The 21,047-nt window shown below is 40.4% G+C and overlaps 2 protein-coding genes across 4 annotated transcripts in view; both read right to left on the bottom strand.

Annotated features, from left to right (window-relative positions):
• crtc1b (CREB regulated transcription coactivator 1b) overlaps positions 1–10,258 on the bottom strand; it is a 28,268-nt gene extending 18,010 nt beyond the window's left edge. Inside the window, exons 1-7 of the mRNA XM_030726744.1 lie at positions 10,102–10,258; positions 8,225–8,341; positions 7,575–7,700; positions 5,820–5,881; positions 5,447–5,541; positions 4,853–4,938; positions 4,728–4,771 (exon numbers count right to left, since the gene is read on the bottom strand). Of these exons, the coding sequence (XP_030582604.1) occupies positions 4,728–4,771; positions 4,853–4,938; positions 5,447–5,541; positions 5,820–5,881; positions 7,575–7,700; positions 8,225–8,341; positions 10,102–10,227 (656 nt within the window). The 5' untranslated portion in view covers positions 10,228–10,258. The remainder of the gene's footprint in view (positions 1–4,727; positions 4,772–4,852; positions 4,939–5,446; positions 5,542–5,819; positions 5,882–7,574; positions 7,701–8,224; positions 8,342–10,101) is intronic.
• A 1,333-nt stretch (positions 10,259–11,591) lies between these two features.
• Positions 11,592–19,334, bottom strand: klhl26 (kelch-like family member 26). 3 transcript variants are annotated; one of them, XM_030726745.1, is made up of 3 exons: positions 19,042–19,333; positions 16,745–16,927; positions 11,592–14,799 (listed from the first exon to the last, which is right to left on the bottom strand). In XM_030726745.1, exons 1-3 carry the CDS (start codon positions 19,089–19,091, stop codon positions 13,218–13,220), a joined length of 1,815 nt encoding a protein of 604 aa, XP_030582605.1. In that variant the 5' UTR covers positions 19,092–19,333; the 3' UTR covers positions 11,592–13,217. The 3 variants fall into 3 exon arrangements, with proteins under 3 accessions (XP_030582605.1, XP_030582606.1, XP_030582607.1); XM_030726746.1 differs by lacking the exon at positions 16,745–16,927 and having other exon boundaries at positions 19,042–19,334; XM_030726747.1 differs by lacking the exons at positions 16,745–16,927; positions 19,042–19,333 and adding an exon at positions 15,505–15,600.
• Positions 19,335–21,047: the final 1,713 nt, after the last annotated feature.

Consider the following 21,047-nt stretch of genomic DNA (forward strand, 5'->3'; position numbering starts at 1 on the left):
TTGAAATTGATGGAATTATGAATGCAGAAAAATGTTTGGTCAGAGACATTCACATCAGTCATTCTGGGGTCATTTTGCAGGACTCTGGCAGTGCTCATCCTGTTCCTCTTTGCACAAAGAGGCAGATGCCGATCCTGTTTTGGTGCCTGATGTCATCATACTGGCTTTGTGCAGATGTAAAAGCTGCCTGTCAGTGGAGAACATCAGTGATAAAGCAACTGCCAGAGTCAGTGAGCATCAGCACAACTGAGGAAAACTCAACACAGGACCAAATCTGTAAGTCTTTCAATCCAGAATATTTGACCAAATTTTAGAGTTTATGAAAGCTTTTACTGCTGTTTTCATTTTGTTACAGTAAGGAGAAAAAAGAAAAATTTGTTATCAAGACCGTGTTTTCTGTCCTGCCTATGTCTTTTTTCCCCCCAAAAGAAATTTTAGTTTAACTTTAAACTTTAACTTTAATAAAATCTAAAACAAAAGTATAGAAACATTTTTTTTAACTTAAGTTAATTATTATAGAAAATATAACTGTCTTAATGGCAATGGTAATGATTACAGTAAAAAAACAAACATATTCTAAATAAAAGATTATATAGCTCATAATGTAATAGAAGGACATATACATAAATACATTTGTGTAATTTAGCAAATTAAACAAATACAATAACTGAATTTATATGGTTTAGATTTTTACTTAAATCTAAGCACAAAAATATTTTACATTTAGATTTTTATTCAGTGAGTTTTTATTTTAATTTTATTTGTCTTTTTTTAATTTAATTTACTTTATTGGGATGTTATGCAACACTATTTATTCAGCTATTCCACTTTTTTTCAACTATGTTGTTACAGGTTGGTTATATTTAATGTTTTGGCTCCTGTGATAATCATTTCTTGACTTTTGAGAAACACAAGTCTGAATCTGAAATTAAACAATAATCAATCATTTTACCTTTGAAGATTAAAGAACCTTTCCACAATGATGATCAATATCTGTTTCATCCTCCTTCTGCTTGTTGGTAAGTTTAAGCAAATAACAACAAATTATACTGTATACATTTAAGAGTGAAGTTTATCCTTCTATTTCACTATCAGCAATTCCAAAGGCAACAGCACAAACCACCCAACCCAACATCGATACCACCATTGCTGCCACCCCCATCCCCACCACCACAGCAAACAGTATAGGAGTCATGAATACAATCAGCCTCACTTCTCTCACAGCAGCTGTCATAGTTACTGCACTTGTATAAAGAGTCCCCTGTGTTATACTGTAGATGTATTTACAGTTAACACATTTCATTTTCCTATTTTATCATGCATTTATCTGTGTATTTTTCATATATCCAAATAAGCAAGTGTCAAAAAACCCCAGAGAAGAATGGTAAATAAAATGTGATCTAAACTGTAAAAACAATGGCAAATGTTCTTATATTGTCATAATAGGGGCAAATTAGCCATTTATTGTGTGCTTTTATATAAGATTAGCATCTTTTGTCCTAGCGTAAAAGGTCATCAAGTAAAATGTTTAATAATTAAAGGAAAGATGTTTAATTGCACACACAGATTTTTTTTTTGTGACTATTGTACTGCAATTAACTTATGCGACAATATGTTAACTTCTTAATCAATAAACAGCAGCAATCACTGCATGTTTGTCTTATTTTGTTTAATTCTGTCCATTAATCAGGCATCAAAACAGGTCTGATGTCTGTACTATTTTGGATTAAATGTACTGAGGAGGTTTGCAGGGGTTTAGGGACCATGTGAGAAAGAAAGAAAAAGTGCAAAATTCACCAATATACTTCTATTTAAATTCTATGAGAGACATTTTTCTCTTATATAATGTCTTTACCCCTTGGGTAACCATGGTACCATGAGCCTACAGACTGGCTGCTTATATACCTGCTACCAGCCTGCCACCTGCAGGGTGCAGCAAATTGGATCTGATTTATGGCAAAGAGGAAGTACATCAGCAAATTGTGGAAACAATCCTGGAAGCAGATACGATTTGTGATTCTCATCACAGATACTAGTGGATTTCCTAAATTAGCCAACACATTGGGAAAAATTCAACTCAGTTTTATTTATATAATGCCAAATCGCAACAACAGTTGCCTCAAGGCGCTTTACACATTAAAAAAAAAAAAAATTGGAAAAGAGTTTTTTTTTTGTTAGAGGAAGCAAAGAATTCAAAGAGGCAGAGAGACGTAGAGGTAATAAAACACAGATTAACACTGAGCTGGTGTTTACCAGTGGAAGCTTCAAAACAGACAAGCGCAAATGGACAAAACAGACAACTAAGTAACAAAACCTGCTTACTTATTAGTATTACTTCTCTAACTGTATTTTTATATGTTCTTAACATACTGCTGAGTTGTGGGATTGTAGTCACCCCTCATTTATTTATATTTTTATATTCTGCTATGGCAATGGGGAAGAGGTGCAACTATTTATTTCCATTTGTTCAAACAAAAATTGAAATACAGCACACAAGGCAAAAATAGAGTTTGTTAAATTCAAATGTGTTTGAAAGTTAATATTTGGTAGGACCACCTTGATTCTTCAACACAGCCTGGACTCTCTTAAGCAGCTTCCTACCATGACAGAGCCTGTCACTGTTGTACCTCTCTCCTGACCTCCTCTATACATATTGATGAAGATTTGAACAAAAAAATTTCAAATTTGGATTCATCACTCCATCAGACCATCTGCCACTGATTTTCAGTCTAGTTCTTGTATACTCTGGCATACCTCGGCCTTTTCTCCCTCTGTTCCCCCTTGACAGTCACCCTTGCATCTAGACAATTTCTGCTGCAGCTTTGCCAAACAGTAGACGGATATTTTTTTCCTATTTCTTAAGGACATGACTTCCAGATACTGTTCATCTGCTATAGACAGTTTTTAGCCTGCCATTTGGTAAAAGAAAAAACTTTGTGAGGTACAAGGACTGACTTTGAAAGGCTTTCAGAAAAACTGGAGAACTATTGCTCAAGACCACAAAGTCTGGCCCTCAGAAGCCAAACATAAAAAAACTAGAAGGGCACTCAGTAGAGCGCATACCTTGCCCACCCCAGATTTTCTATGTGCTGATACTACAATAAAATAGATACCACCCAGTGTTTTCATAGATCATCATAAATTACTAGATCACAAACACAAGAAATTAATTTTATTGGGTTTTAAAAATTGTAAAATATGATTTATAATATGATAAAATATTATATATTGAACAGATAATGGCATATATGGACTGGATATACACTGCTCAAAAAATAAAGGGAACACTTAAACACAATATAACTCCAAGTAAATCAAACTGCTGTGAAATCAAATTGTCCACTTCGGAAGCAACACTGATTGACAATCAATTTCACATGCTGTTGTGCAAATGGAATAAACAGGGGGAAATTATTGGCAATTAGCAAGACACACTCAATAAAAGGAGTGGTTCTGTAGGTGGGGACCACAGACCACTTCTCAGTACCTATGCTTTCTGGCTGATGTTTTGGTCACTTTTGAATGTTGGTGGTGCTTTCACACTCATGCTACCACAAGTGTGAAAGCACTCGTGGTAGCATGAGACGGACTCTGCAACCCATACAAGTGGCTCAGTTAGTGCAGCTCATCCAGGATGGCACATCAATGCGAGCTGTGGCAAGAAGGTTTGCTGTGTCTGTCAGCGTAGTGTCCAGAGGCTGGAGGCGCTACCAGGAGACAGGCCAGTACACCAGGAGACGTGGAGGAGGCCGTAGGAGGGCAACAACCCAGCAGCAGGACCGCTACCTCCGCCTTTGTGCAAGGAGGAACAGGAGGAGCACTGCCAGAGCCCTGCAAAATGACCTCCAGCAGGCCACAAATGTGCATGTGTCTGCACAAACGGTTACAAACCAACTCCATGAGGATGGTATGAGGGCCCGACGTCCACAGATGAGATCCTGAGACCCCTTGTGAGACCATATGCTGGTGCGGTTGGCCCTGGGTTCCTCCTAATGCAGGACAATGTTAGACCTCATGTGGCTGGAGTGTCTCAGCAGTTCCTGCAAGATGAAGGCATTGAAGCTATGGATTGGCCCGCCCGTTCCACAGACCTGAATCCAATTGAGCACATCTGGGACATCATGTCTCGCTCCATCCACCAACATCATGTTGCACCACAGACTGTCCAGGAGTTGGCGGATGCTTTAGTCCAGGTCTGGGAGGAGATCCCTCAGGAGACCATCCGCCACCTCATCAGGAGCATGACCAGGCGTTGTAGGGAGGTCATACAGGCACGTGGAGGCCACACACAATACTGAGCCTCATTTTGACTTGTTTTAAGGACATTACATCAAAGTTGGATCAGCCTGTAGTGTGTTTTTCCACTTTAATTTTGTGTGTGACTCCAAATCCAGGCCTCCATTGGTTAACAAATTTGATTTCCATTGATAATTTTTGTGTGATTTTGTTGTCAGCACATTCAACTTTGTACAGAACAAAGTATTCAATGAGAATATTTCATTCATTCAGATCTAGGATGTGTTATTTGAGTGTTCCTTTTATTTTTTTGAGCAGTGTATTTTATTCAGTTTATGCACCCTAATAGCACCCTCTAAAAAAAGACAAATGAAAACAAAAAAAAGAGACATTTGCTGAGATATGAATTGTATGTGATTTTTGTAGTCCACTTGATACTCACCTGTGTTTCCCTTTAAAGATTACTAAAACAATGAACATAAACCACTCACTTGATTCCTGGGACATCACATGTGTTGGGCGTTGATGAATCGTCCTGAGAAGAAAATGCAATTGTGAGACACGAGTCTTGCATCATCAGTGTACACTCTGCAGCCCCTCCCTGTCCCATCAGTACCTTCTTGTCATCCCACAACTGTTTCTGCGCATCCTTGTCTGCACTTGACTCCGAATTCTCCGTCCCAGGCACTGTTAGCAGCAGTACTAATTAGTGAAACAGCAAGACACAGTTGCTTGCTTTGACAAAATACATAACAAACCAAATCAGTGCAAGAAATGAGTCATCAATATCTGAGCCAGTCATGCAGAATGTAGTGCTGTGCACCAGATTCAAGAGTCTAAAAATAGAAGGTGACCACCAGACAGTCTGAATGGATGCCAGCTAATTTTGGCTTCACTTTATCAGAGCTTCACACATAAAAAGACATAATCAATGGATAATCAGTTAATTATTGATTTTCCTCTCTAGATCCTCCTGAATCAGCCTCATTCAGAGACTGCTACTCCTCTACATCCGTCTGAAGACTGAACCAACATGCTGAAACACTTCTTCAGTATCCATCTACTTTATAAAAATTTCACTAAGAGTCCAGATCTACTACTGTGATATGCCAACCTCTTTATGTCTTTTGAGGTTTTCTGCCTGCATTAGAACATTGCACATTAATAAATAAAAGCAGCTCTGTGTTTTTGTAACTAGATCTTTCTCTACCTCGTTTCGGCTGCAGCTCCTGTGATCCCCCGGCAAAGACCTCCTGAGGCTTCGGATTCATGGCGCTCTGGTGTAAGGCAGAGTCTGAATTTGTCCTGTATGTGATATAAAGATGAGATTTGAGCAAAACCACTGCCAATTCTTCAATACTGGAGAATTCAAGATCTACAGCATCACATCCATCAGGAATCAGTTCAAGACCTTAATTTACCATCATAAAGCCCAGTAGGGGCCTTCTATGTGGCTTGTTTAGTTTTGAAGCATTGAATTAACTAGGCTGCACAGGCTAATGTCATTTAATCCTTAGAAGTACACTGTATCTCGCTGTGTCCTAGTTCTCATTTCGGCAAATGGACAAAAGGAGGTGGCTTACCTTCTCCAGCTAGTGTCTGGCGGTGGGGAGAGGTAAACTGAGCTGTAAGGACAGCTGTCAATGTGAATTTAGTCAAGGGTAATACATTTATAGGCAATAAAAATATAGATTAGACACACAAGTGTTATGGGGATACATTTACTTTGATGTCTTGTTATCTAATAGAATATATTTGACAGTGTTGTCAACTGTCTACAATGTATCGCATTACATTGTTTAATATCAGGCTGTCAATATATGCAGTGGAACAAACACTCGCTTGCTTAAAATCCACTCAGCAGCATTACTGTCAGATCATATCTTAATATATCTAATATGATGGGTAGGCTCCTGCCAATTTTTGCATTTACTGACTAGTGATTACTTTTTTCAAACAGTGATCAATGTTAACCAGCACGGTAGCAATCTCTGGTGAATGTGACAATATTAAAAAAAACCAAAAAAAAAACGCATATGGCAATCAAACAACAGGATTTTTTTTTTTTTTTTTTTTTTAAATCACTCTAACTGGATCCGTTTAATGAGTTTTCAGCTGGTTTTGTTCAGTAACCAAGATGGCCAGTAAGAGACTGCATTCCTTAGGCCTTGGACACACAGACCTAGGGATGGGCTGGCAAACATCTGATAACCACGAGGAAAAAATGTATATCTCTTGACTAGTTGTGAGTAGTTGCTGGCAATCACTGTGAAACTGACTGCTAAAGTCCCAGTCACAAAGGCTTAGAGACCTGGCACTGAACCCTTGGTAACCACCAGCTGCTAGAGGAAAATGTGCATTCTGTGACCAGCTGGCAAGTGGTTGCTGGAGGTTATTGCAAAGGTTTTTGGTGCTGCACCAAAAACCTCCATGTGAGTGTTTTGGTCACTAGCAGATTGCCGCAGTCATTTGTAGTTTGCATGAAAGATGCTAACTTGCCTGCAAACATTTGCAAACTATCTGCAAAGCGGCAGAGGAACTGTGAAAAGTGGGCCGCAAACCATTCGCCTTTAAAATAAAAGTTGCACCTTTTGAAACATATTGGCGTCAGTGGTAATGCACAACTTTTACTCTGAAAGCAAATGTTCTCCGTTTCAGTTTTGCGTTGCACTTTTTAAAGTTTCACTACAGCTCGGAGAGTAAATGGCGAGTGTCTGCGGACAAATCAGCATCATCTGCTGGCAACCAAAGCAATCACATCAATCAATTGCATTCTTTGCTAACACTTTCCAGAAACCACTTGCCAACAAAGTGGGCAACATATATTTTTCCCTAGCAACCAGAGGTAACCAGAGGGTCACAGAATGGTCTCTAGGCCTGTGTGACTGCAGTTGATGTTTATCGGTCACATTTTACTGGCTAGACGTTTAGAAATAATGTGATGAGGAACTAAAATAATTTGAAACAGTTCAGATAGTGTTCATAATGAAGACTGTCACTAAAAAAAAAAAACACACACAAAAACTATCTTAACAACAAAAACAAAATTCTATTGCTTTAGTTGCTGAACTTCAAAATTGGTGCATTCCTTATTTCAAATATACTATATATAATGTATAACACAAACACGTAGCAAATGAGAGTTTTCCGAAAATTGATAAATTAAACAACTAAATGCTTAAAATGAAACTAGTCACAGACTGAAACAGACTACAATGCAGATCTGGTCCATTGCTTTGAAGCAGCCTGGAATCAGACACAAAACAGGATTTTGAGTTAAAATCAGACCAAAACAATAACACATCCCTCATCACCATGAGTTTCAAATGAAAGGATATCTGGCGTCCATGTTTGTCGACTGTCAGTGGCCGGCGGTGAGGGGATGTGATGCGGTTCCGGTCACGGTAAACACGATCCACCAGCCCGTGGTGTCTGGTTGTCCGACTGGTATCCAGCACCGAGTTCTAGAGTGAACACACCAGGTGAATGAGGCCCCCCGTAAAAAGCTTACTTACACTATAAAACTATGTCTTAGGATAATGTCTGAGGATTAATGGTGCAAATGTGTTCATTTCAAAATGAGTCAAGCCATGGGCCCCCCATACTGATGCTTGAGTTGGCAAATGTATTAAAAATGGAAAGCCATGACAAGCAATGGTCTACTTTAAAATTTAGGAACCAAATTACGCACCAGGGTAAAAACTGCTGCAGTGCACGTCTTCTCCTTTCACTCTTGAACCCTGATAAAACCTGATGCATTATGCAGCTTTGACCACAAGGTCATTTCTAAACACTTTACTGTCAGCACAGCCTTAAATAAGCCAACAGACTTTCTTTAATGGCTTTTCTCGGTTTTGAACCAATCTTTCACCAACACAACAGACACCTGCAACCTTTGTATGTCCAATATTATCACCAACAGCTGAGAAAGGCACACTGGTCTAGAACAAACCATTGATTTACCAGCTGAGAGAGGCCAAGGGCTCACCTGAAAAGGCAGGTCAATGTTGCCATTTCCAATCTGATTGACATTGGGCAGTGAGCCTCCATAGTACTGTCCACGATTCTGCCCTAGTTGCAAATACTGGGTCTTCTGTAACTGCAACTGTGCAAAGTAAAATTGCATGAAAGCATGAGTGAATGACTGATCCGATACACAAAAAAGAGATGCTAAAAATGAATGGTGCATGCCACCACAGTGGTGGAAAGACTGATGGATTCATTTACTGACAGATGAAACATGATGAGCCAGGCAAATGTGGTGGTCCCATGGATAATCAAGAGGCAGACATCTTTCATAGCAAATTTTAAAACAATAGGGGGGGGGGGAGAGAGAAAAAAAATCACATCGCCTGATGTGAATGACACCTGACTGACAGCTGGTGTGATTACAGTCAGACTTTCCATGTAACACACCTGGCTACTACATTAACCACACGACATCAGTCACAAAAGTCATGTATGTTATTAAAAACACAGTGAAGGAAGGCCTTGTATATGAATAATGAAATGCAGGAAGATAAAATGATCAGAACCAATGCAATGGATGGATCTTTGGATGGCAACACAAAGAAATCAGGCAGAGACCATAAAACTGAGTAGTAAATTAAATTTTTCTTCCCCTTTTGCAGTAAATAACAGTACAGCTCAGGTTTACACTGACGCAGTGTGGTAAGTGGGCATCATTTCCAGCAACTGGACCAACAATTAGCCTCAACGTTTCCTGGCAACAAGATGGTTTATACATTTTAAGGTGAACAGCCCCGAAACAATTAGTCGATCATCAAAAACTGTGAGCCAACAATTACGACAAGTTAATCTGTAAGTTGTCTTAAAATTAAAAAAAAAAAAAAATCCCATTTCAGCTCCACTTTACTGTTTTTACATGATTATCTTCTGTAATAGCTAAACCAGAGCTTTTTGTCAAGTGTTTGTGAGTGTACAATTATATTCAGTCTATAAAATGTCAAAACAAAACACACACACACACACACACACACACACACACACACACACACACACACACACACACACACACACACACACATACATACACACACATAACAGAGACAGGAAAATGTACATCTGAATGTCTCACAGGCTACAGTGATGTCTAACAATTGTATGCTTGGTTCATCCAAGGACAAGCATGTTTATTCGTCATCAGTGGACTTACAACTTCAGTGAAAGACTAAACAACCGAACTGGCCCAATAAACAGGAGCCTAATGAAAACATCTGCTTCAGTTCTGGCAACTAGTGAACGTTGCCACTGTTGTGAGAGAGCTGCCATACAGTTGCTAAAGACATGTGGATCATTTAGTTAGAGCTGACTCTACTTTCCGTGAGTGCACGCATGCTATGAAAATAATATAACGGGTGATGTTTGGGTTACCACCTATCCCGCTAATAGATGAGACAAAACAAAAAACCCCACAGCTGGTTAATCTCTCTGGCAACCAACATCGCTTCCCATTTCGTTTCTAAATTGCAGCCAACTTTTCCTAACGCGTTGTAATGCAGTCGCTACCGCGCCAGGCGATTTGTCTACTAGCTAGCGAAATGTCAGCAGTGGCTGCTCCATCCAGACACGGGCAGGGAGAACAGGTGCACATTATTCACAGCTCCAGCAGGCGAGGCTAAGCTGGTTAGTGCTGCTGTTGTGGTTGGAATAACGCCGGCGTGTTTTAACGGGCGCGGGGAAACATCGCTCGGCGGCGTCGCACTGATGCAGCAAAAGGACGCGGATACGAACTTTAGCTTACTTAGCATCCCAACCTTTCAGATAGATCTCCGCAGTGTTCGTTAGCTGCCAAACAGCGATGCAACGAAACGTAAACAGCCGCTCTGTGGGGGAAGGTCTTACCCGCGCAGCTCTGGTGATGTTCAGGTCTTTCATCACTTCTTCAAACGCAGCAGTCTCTTCCGCCTGCTTCTGATTATGCAAAGCGATTTTTTCGCTAAATTTGCGAGGATTGTTAGAGGACGCCATCTTTCCCCTCTTCTTCTCAATGGAATGTTACGCTACGCACCACTCCTGGCCTTTCCGGTCGTCATCACGCACGGTCAACGTGTCTGTTGATGTTTTGTTTTTTTTCTCCTTCAACTGTTGCCAGAGTTTGCTGCAGGGTGAGTAGCAGATAAAATAAGCACCGCCACAAGGGAAATCGTGTGCCCCAGATGCATGATATAAATAGTTAAATAAATAAATAAGTTCGCATAAAACAGGAAAGGATTATCAAACGGAATAAAAACAGAATGAAATGACAGGCACGTGAAACATTAATGAATGTGTAATGGATACAATATTACAAAGCAATGGATAAAAATGTTGATGAAGTGCGTGAAAAGCAATGTATGAACTGCAGAATGGCATATCTGTGTCACAAATGTAGATAAACTGCACGAAGGGCTGATCACAGAGCAAGTAGAAAACAGCAGGGATACAAACACTGGATTTAGCCGTTTTTTATGGCAGTATCAGCTAGAGGAAGATTTTCCTGCAACTATCAGCTATGCACCTTTTTGGCGTAAACCATGTTAAGCATTCATCCAGAAAGCATTAAAGGGGTGAATATGTGAGCCAGCTTTCTCTCCCTACACCTCAACAGAGAATCAAATTTCAGCTGATTATACATCATGCAGCTATATGCTTTATATGCACCAAATTCCATGATTTATATATAGATTTTTGTATAAAATTATTTTAGTTTCTACAGCAACATTAGCGTTTCTTGCTTTTGCAACATTACTGTAACACTGGTAAACAGAAGTAATGACTTGAAAAGTATCACACACCCTTAAATATTTAATAATCCCTCTTGAAAACCAGATGCACTGATCAAATTATCGACTGCAGAGCCAGGGACACTCCTGTAGTCCAATAGGGAGTAAGTAACACATTAATCAAGGGCAGAAAACTATATGCTGTTATGTAACTTTAAAATGTTATTTTAAACCATTCTATTAGCGCAGTTTATTACTGGTTCATCTCGACAGCTGAGATCTTGTTGGCATTAGTAGTACACATAAGATCCCTGGGTTGGCAACAGAGAAAAGGAAAAAAAAAAAAAAAGTTGATTCGTTGATGAAACTGCAGAAAAATGACTGATTTGCCATTTAAGCCATGAATTTCTTAAAGAAATAATTAATAATAGAAACAATTGTTAGTTGGAGCTACAAAGAAGAGAAACAAATGATATTAGTTGAAATGTCAATTTCCCTGCATGTGTAAATGTATGTGGGAATGTGTGGATAGATCTTTTATAGTGGAAGGTAGTGCTTCTTATACAAATAAAGCATCCTACCAAAATAACTTTAAAAAAAAAAAAAAAAAGCACCCAACAGCTATTTTTAAAGCATGATACACCTTTAATAAAGAATGAAGCTACACGTGTACATTCCCCTTTGACTACAGAAATTTCCTGTATATTGCACTTTGACAATGTAATGTGCTTTTTACTGATACAGGTAAGAACAAGACAAAGACATACTAAGGCAGACAGGAGATAGCTTTAAAATGGAGACTCCTCACCATCACATGGATGGTTCAAAGAAAAAAACATAAGTACTACATCATCATAGCACCATAGTAGGTTCAATCAAATCACTGCAATACAGAGGTAAGGGAGCGGAGTAATATTTCAGAAAAAAAAAAACAAAAAACAATTTTCAAGATTGCAGTTGTGAATTTATAAGAAAAATTTGATATAATCTGAGATTTAAAAAAAAAAAAAAAAGATTTTTCATTGGGTTTTTTTTTTTTTCCTTGAAAATTTCTGACTTTTAACACAGAAAATGATAAATGATTCTCCTTCACCAACTCCACATCTATATTTTGCTTTGTTTTTACCTACAATGGTCTACAATCACTTAAATATGCATTAGTAGATATAAAGTGCAGAAAAGTAGCAAGAATAAAAAGTCAGTGTGAGTATGCTTTCTGTATAAATTGTAAATTTTTGAGGATTTGTGCAAAAACTTTGCTCTTGACATTTTAAAAGACAATTATCCTCAGCAAACTAAAATGTTACTGTAGTTCAGGGACAAACCACATATGGTATGCAAGCTGTAATGCCTGTTGTACATAAATAGAGCAGCAACATACTGTAGCAACAAACACACACACACACACACACATTAAGTATTGATGTAGCTGCCGTAAGAGGTCCACACTGGTTTGTTATGTCGACTGAGAGAACAGTCGTTAGTACTTTAGTGGGGATTTTAGCTCAAGAAACACAAGGGCAGTAGTTGTTTTAAAAAAAAGTCATCAATAAAGACAATAATAATCAATAATGACATCAATAATGTTGAATAACTAATAAAAATTCACAGTTTAAACACATCCAATACTTGTTTTTGTGCAATCATTGATACGAGGTTTGTTGATTATTAAATACTTTAGTTGTTGGAATAATTCAATTGTAGCTAAAATATTAATAATAAAAATAACATTACAATCAAGCTGTCCAACATTATAAAGGTTGAGTTTAAATGTTTCCACTGGAAAATTTGGAGCATACTCTAAAGAAATAAGGTAAAAATCAAGACATTTGTGCTGTGTGTAACTGAAGCCCTTGATTGACTTAGTGACTGAATCTTAAAAAAAAAAAAAACAACAACAAAAAAAACCCAAAAACAAGGTAGGAAATGCTACTATCTTATATTTTCCAAATGGGCAAAAGTGAGAAAAAAAATCCTCAAAACTGCAGATTACACATATGTATAATTCAACACTTTCAGCATTATCAGCTTATATTGATTAATGGAATAAATATGAATGGATGTTAATGTTGAATAAACACTTTACTCCCCCCAAAAGCTAGAAATTAATACACATTTAACAGTACTGTGGCTTTTCAGGTTATTTCCTCGTATAAACGCACACGCAGACTTACACAATGATCACACCTTGCGTTGACTCAACAGTCGGCAGAAAGAGCACATGGAATAAAATCTTCACAGTCGTAGGTCTGCTGCTCAACGCTGTGTGGTGTTTTGTGGAAGTATAATTGGTGTACAAGCAATCCCAGCAAAGGATTCTGGGAAATGCAAATCCCTCTCCCACTCATCTGTCTCTGTGTTGTACACCTGAACGATACTTGTGACATTGTTCAGGTGCCAGTTGTAACCTCCAACAATGTAAATCTTTCCGTCCAGAAAGCAGCAGCCCGCTTCAGACTGCCCAGCTCTCATGGGATTGGCTGTGGTCCACTGGTCGTTCTCTGGAATGTAATACTCGACTGCCAGCACATCAAAACAACGGTCTACGTGGTCCATGCGACCGCCCAGGGCATAAACCCGATCCCTGGTGCTGATCATGGCATGCAGCACTCTGGGTTCATTCATGGGAGCTCTAAAGTCCCACTGATCTGTCACCGGATCGTAACAGTGAAGAGTTTTCTTGTCATCTAACGAGACACCGTAACCTCCTGAGATATACAGCTTCTCTCCACAGGGAGTACCCGCATGACCCCAAATCCTGCGTTTTAACGGTTCCACACAAGACCACTCATTCTTCTTTGGGCAGTAACACTCTACAGATGACAGACTGCCGGATCGATTGCGCCCTCCCGTGGCGTAGAGCTGTCCGTTTAGCACATTAAGCTGAAACTGGATACGAGCCTCCTGCATGGATGGGATGCGCAGCCATTGGTTCAGATGTGGATCATAGCGATAACAGCTGTCTACCGCCCCCTCACCACTGCGATACTGTAAGTGCTGTCCACCGACGAGGTACACAAAGTTATCGAGTACGGCAACACAAGCGTGGCTGCACCCCGTGTCCATCTCTGTAAGCTCTTTGAACTGGCGGGATGCAACATCAGGAAGATAGTACACCTTGCTGCTGACTGTGCGATCATTGTCAGTGTAGGGCGTTCCACCAAAGGTGATGATTGACATGACGTCAGAGCGAATGAGTGTCCGCGAGGACTGCATTTCATGCTGTCGGAAGGGAAGGATCTGGTAATTGAAGGCCTCAAGGAGATACTGGCGACACTGAACATCCTCCACCATGATGTTCACTCTCTGAACACTGTCCACCAACTCTGAGGAGCGCATGAGGGGGAAGCGCACGTGGCAGAGGACACTGCTGGCTTGAGCCCGGCGTGACTCATCATACTGGAGCCACCTGATGGCGGCATGGAAGAGGTCGATCTCACTACAGTTCTTCAGTTTGTTGCTTTGAAGGAAGAAGATGAGGCGCTCCATGGGAATGTGCAGGAAATCCTCCTCCTCTGCTATCTGGAGGAAGTGGCGAAAGGTGAAGGCGTCCACTGACTCCTTCAGGGAAGACAAGCTGAATGTGGTGGCCATCTGGCCGATGTGTAGGCATGTCTCAACGCTCATCGCTGACTTGAGGAACTCCTCACAGAGCTCCACGACGGGAACCATCTGGAGGAAGACAGCAGCTCCGAGGACATCCTGAATACAGTCCAAGTCTAAAGTGACTTCTGCACTATAGGCAAAGTCGATAATATGTTTCAGCCCACGGGCAGACAAACCCTTCAGCTCAATGGTATCTTGGTTTGACTCCCTCATGCCTCCCGTAAACATTGCTCTGAAACACAAGAACATGTCAGTAAACAACGTGATATTTTACATTTCAGTCTCTTCTGAAAGCAGATTTCAAAACTGCATGAATTTTGTTTGTTCTTCTATGACAGAGTCAGAGCAATTCTACGTTAAAAAAAAAAAGAAAAGCCTTCTTTCTGAGTCATTGTTTAGAGTCTGGTGTCCATGGCAGATGAACTGAAAACTATTGTGCAAAACAATGAGGTTTCGTTTGGCTGCATTTTTATGTTGCTCTCTTGTACAATGATTTAAACTGTGTTTAATTATCGTTTTAAAACAATTGTCACTTATGCACATCAGTCTACACAGGATTTTTACTTTTACAAATACACTGCTCAGGAAAAAAAAATTAAAGGAACCCTTTTTAATTGGAGTTTAGCATCAAGTCAGTTAAACTTCTGCGATATTGATCTGGTAGCAGAGGGGCTTGTTAATCAGTTTCAGCTGTTTTGGTGTTAATGAAATTAACAACAGGTGCACTAGAGGGGCAACAGTAAGACAACCCAGGAATGGTTTTACAGGTGGAGGCCACTGACATTTTTTCCCTCCTCATCTTTTCTGACTGTTTTTTTCCAGTAGTTTTGCATTAGGCTAGGGTCAGGGTCACTACTGGTAGCATGAGGTGATACCTGGATCCTACAGAGGTTGCACAGGTAGTCCAACTCCTCCAAGAGGGAACATCAATATGTACCATTGCCAGAAGGTTTTCTGTGTCACCCAACACAGTCTCAAGACCATGGAGGAGATTCCAGGAGACAGGCAGTTATTCTAGGGGAGCTGGACAGGGCTGTAGAAGGTTCATAACCCATCAACAGAACCGGCATCTGCTCCTTTGTGCAAAGAAGAACAGGATGAGCACTGCCAGAGCCCTACAAAATGACCCCAAAATGACTGATGTGAATGTCTCTGACCACACAAGAAACAGACTTTATGAGGGTGGCCTGAGGGCCCGATGTCTTCTAGTGGACCCTGTGTTCACTCCCTAGCACCATAAAGCTCGATTGGCATTTGCCATAAAATATCAGAATTGGCAGGTCCGCCACTGGCGCCCTGTGCTTTTCACAGATGAGGGCAGGTTCACCCTGAACAATGTGACAGACATGAAAGGGTCTGGAAAAGCTGTGGAGAATATTATGCTGCCTGTAACGTCATTCGGTATGACCAGTATTGTGGTGGGTCAGTGATGGTCTGGGGTGGCATATCCATGGAGGGATGTACAGACCTCTACAGGGTAGGCAACGGCACCCTGATTGACATTAGGTGCCGGGATGAAATCCTTAGACCCACTGTCAGACCTTACGCTGGTGCAGTGGGTTCTGGGTTCCTCCTGGTGTAACACAATGCCTGGCCTCATGTGGCAAGAGTATGCAGGAATTGATACCATTGACTGGCTCCCGACCTAAATCCAACAGAACAACTATAGGACATTGTTTCGCTCCATCCAGTACTGCCAAGTTGCACCTCAGACTGTCCAGGAGTTCAGTGATACTCTGGTCCAGATCTGGGAGGAGATCTCCCAGGACACCATCTGTCATCTCATTAGAAGCATGACCCGACATTGTCAGGCATGCATACAAGGACGTAGGGGCCATACAAACTACTGAGTACCATTTTGAGTTGCTACAATGAAATTCCGGTAAAATGGACTAGCCTGCTACATAATTTTTTCACTTTGACTTTTGGGGTGTCTTTGAATTCAGCCCTCTGTAGATGATCATTTTCATTTCCATCAAATGATGTGGCATCCTTTCACTTCTAACACATGACCCCCCCCCCCCCATTGAGATCTGATGTGTTTTAAAGTGTCTCCTTAATTTTTTTTTTTTTTTGAGCAGTGTATATTATTTAGCATTTTTCCCCCATTCCAGCTAAGAGCTTCCAGTTATGAATACAAACTGGGTCTCGTGTCAAGTCTCATGCGCCAGACTAACCTGAAATAATCACTACAGGCGGCCAGCACTGCTTTATGGACCTGGAAGCGCTCCTCGTTGATGGCCAGCACGACGTCAAGTAGCTGGCCCTGAGCCCGCAAAACAGACAAGCCCTGAAGGAGAGTGGAACTGTGGCTCGGGGCTGAGAAAGTACAGCGCAGGGTGCTATTCTTGTTTGCCATACTGTAAAGAGAAAAAGGCCTCAAGTCACTCAAGTGATTGTTCCTTTTTTTCCAGATCTCTCCTGATCTTAATTTCTATTACTATAGGCGTTTCAAAGGTCCTGCATAGTTGAAGAGATCGATATGTTGTGTCTGGTGAAAGTATTACTGTGATGAAAATGTAATCTAATCTAATCAGCCATGGAAAAATGCATTCTGCACTATTCAGTGTCTTTGCCTTAGTAAGAATGTGTCTCTACACTGAAGGCATTATGAGGGGAAAAGATTTTACTGCTATATATAGAAAACTGAAATCAGACACAAAGTGGGTAACCGAGAAGCAAGTAAGCACAATTATAACTGGTAGACACATTACTATCATAGGTGCATGAAAAGTCATCACTTTGAAGGAGATCCCCTCAAAAGGCTTTGCCTTTTGCCAGGCCACTGTTGTAGATAAGAAATTGTTCTTAATATGTTTGCCTGGTTAAATAAAGGTTTAAATAAAATGACATGTCAGTCCTCGAGGAACACATTTACCCAAAGTAGAAATAACCTCCAACGACATAAGTTTTTGTTTGCACTTCCTTAAACAATGGCATCCACTCACAGCAGGAAGTTTAAAAATGCATCTACACACCAGATGAGGCTAAAAGGGAATTATCAGAATGTGCAAATCTAACAATTATCCTATTCAGATCATGAATATTAAAAAATGAAAATCCCCTCACACACACACACACACTCAAAAAACTGATCAGGCATCGATAACAAATCTGATAAAGAACCTAACAGGAGAAATTATGATGACTGGCATAAACAGAACATTATCAATCCCAAAGAATGAAGCAATGCAACCTGTGTGTATAAAAATAATCCACAGCAACTCATACTTTTGGGTACTGATCTTGAGTATCAAGACGTGTTGATGTGATCAAAAAGATCTGTTCCTTTGAATCTCAGCTTTATTTTTGTTCAAAAATAAAATGTAGCCCAAATAGTCAAGTTTCCTTTCCTAATCAAGACCTGCTCTGGAGGTTGCATTAGCTCATTGCACAATATCTAGCTAATTAATTTTTAGTATGTAAACACTGCAGGTTGGTGATTGAAGTAAGACAATAGACAAAGAGGTGCAGATATGGAATAAATTACTTCAAAAAAAAGTTTGAGTGCAAGGATGCCTGCGGTAGTTGTGTATGTGCATGAAATAAAATTCCTGTCAAACTTCCTCCCTCTTTGCAGAAAGGCACAAGGGCATGGGCGTCTGTCAAGAAGGCAATAATTATCAGTGGCACTGCATGCCAAAATGAAGAGCTCAGAAGGAAAAGAAATTCATGAGCAAATTCAAACTTATTTTTCTTAAAATAGGTTATTGGGAGAAAAGAGGGTGGTGGTGGTGTGTGTGTGTGTGTGTGTGTGTGTGTGTGGGGGGGGGGGGGGGGGGGTCTTTTATACATCTGGACTAATATGGATGTATAAAATAAAATTTTATCTCTGTAACTGCCCATGTCAGGATAAGTTTTGACTTTCCCAGCAGGAAGACAAGATGTATTTCCATTCATACTCATGACAGCGTGTCCTGACTTCACTGACTTTATTAAATACACCTGCGCTTTCTAGTACGGTGCATTTCTCCCGGGAAAACCTCCACATTAAAATTCATTAAATGCTGACGTCTGCATTATTTTTACGTCAGTATCAGCATCTAAAAAGCAAGCCTAATTTTGAAGAAGTTATTTAAGCCAACAAGAAAAAAGACTTCGGATGCCCTCATTGTTTTCTGGCAACAGTCAAGGCAAACTAGCATTGCTTCGAAGTTGTGACCTATATATTAGTATCTAATATAATAAATCAAATAAAATTCTTATAACACAACAGACTTGTTTTACGGCGTCCTAGTCTCCATCCTTAACTTCTCTCTATTTTTTTTTTTTTTTTTTGCTGTTTCGACAAATAGAGCAGGCGGTCTGGGTGCCTGGAGGCCCCGGACACCGCCTCGGTGTTTCCTTAATTTAAGCCGCGGCGCCGCACTTCGCTCGGACAAACTCCAATGGAGTCCCGAAGTCGTGGGAACTTCCATCAGGAAAACACGGAACACCCGGGACAACACCATGGACTCCCCACGTCCTCACTCACCTGTTCTGCGTATGTTTTGGAGCAAAATCCCCACCATCCGTCTCCGCCATCTTCTAGCACATAGCAACACGCATAGGGCATTTTCAGCAGTGTTAACAGGATGCCAATGGCACGACTGGCACGTTCATGGCTTCTTAAGTCTCGAAACAGTCTATTGTTCCAGGACGGATGACAAACAGCCGCCTGCCTGTGATCCTGTGTGAACACGGTGGTGACCTCTCCTACCGGCTGTTTACCGCACCTCCCGCCTTTATACCGGCCACTAGGGGGCGGCGGTGTCCCTTCCACAGGTGCTCCAGCTGAGGTGTCCTGACTGAAGCACTGAGACTCTAGGAGGCAATATTAGATTGTAAACAAACAGGAAATGTGCGTAGACTGTAGCAGTTATGTATAGCTGTTTTAAATGTAAATATAAAAATATGTCTGTTGCAAAGCCAGTATGTAAATAATACGATAACATATGAAGTGCACAACAGTTTGGGGCCTCCTTTATCAGGTTTTGTGTTTTACTGTGCGGTAAAAGTTTTTAAATGGTGATAGGTCTGGAATGCAGCGAGGCCAGTTTAGCTCCCAGATTGTCTAAAAATGTGGAGAATGTGGTTTGGCATTGCTGAGTTGAAATAAACAACGCTTTCCATAAAAACCGTGACAGCATATTTAAATAATGTAAAAACAAATAATGTCTACAACGTTTGCAATACAGTGAACAGAGGTGGCTGTGGCTCAGGAAGTAGAGCAGGTTTTCTACCAATCGAAAGGTCAGTGGTTTGACCCAGCTATTCCAGTCTGCCTGTTGAAGTATCCTTGGGCAAGATACTGAACCCCAAGTTACCCTGAATGCATCCATTAGAGTGTGAGTGTGTGCAAAATTTTAGACAATGTGCTTAGGTGTAGAGGAAAAAAACGTACCTGTACTGTATGAGTGTGTGTGATTGGGTAAATGAGGCTTTTAGTAAAAAGCACTTTGTTAGAGTAGAGTAGAAAAACACTATATAAATACCAGTCCATTTACTATATAAACTAATTTAATAAATCCATACATTACTTACTATGTGGAGGTATGTGGACATCCAAATCAGACACTAATCCAATTTATATGCTACAGAAGAAGGCTGAGAAATATAAATGGATCAGATTATCATGAACCAACTAAGAGACTACGTATTACATGCTGTATGATTTGGTTCAATTTAACAGTGCACAGAATAGCAAAATAACATCCATCCATACATCCATCCTCTTCCCCTTATCCAAAGTTGGGTCTTAGTGGACCAGGCTAAGCAGGGCGCTCCAGATGACCTTCTCCCCAGCCACATTCTCCAGTTCCTCCTGGAGGATCTCAAGGTGTTCCCAGGGTAGATGAGATATATAATCTCTCCAAATAGTTCTGGGAGGTCTTCTCCCAGCTGGATATGCCCGGAAAACCTCTAAAGGGGATGCCCTCGGGAGACATCCTAACCATATGCCCAAAACCAATCTCAATTGACTCAGTCAATCAAGTTCTTGCCATTTTATTTCTGATGCCATTTCTTCATTTTTTAGACATTATTGGATGTTGTTATTTAAAAAAAAAAAAACTGTATATATTGCTCCAGAACTTGCATGTGTGGTGTAAAGAATTTATGGTGCCTTCAGTGCACCCCATCACAGATGCTGGGTTTTGAACTGTGCACTTATATCAAGCCAGATGGTTCTTTACAGCATGGAGGACATTTCCAAATATAACTATGGATTTTGACTTGTCAGGCTACAGAACAGCTTTCTACTTCCCATTCCTCAATCCGTCTTAAACCAGTTCAGGCTAGTTTAAGACTTGTGTGGTGTGCATTTCTCGAGCAGTGCTGACTAGCTCAAAGTCCTCAGTCTGCCCCCTGTTCAGGGCTTGATTATATAACATGTTTAGGCCCTCGTTCATTCATTCTTGACCTCCATTTCATTCATGGAGTGTCTGTGGCTCAGGAGATTGAGCGGATCTTCTGCTAATGAGAAGATTGGTGGTTTCCAGA

This window comes from Archocentrus centrarchus, chromosome 4 (assembly GCF_007364275.1).
Source record: "Archocentrus centrarchus isolate MPI-CPG fArcCen1 chromosome 4, fArcCen1, whole genome shotgun sequence".
In the NCBI taxonomy this organism is placed as follows: Eukaryota; Metazoa; Chordata; class Actinopteri; order Cichliformes; family Cichlidae; genus Archocentrus; species Archocentrus centrarchus.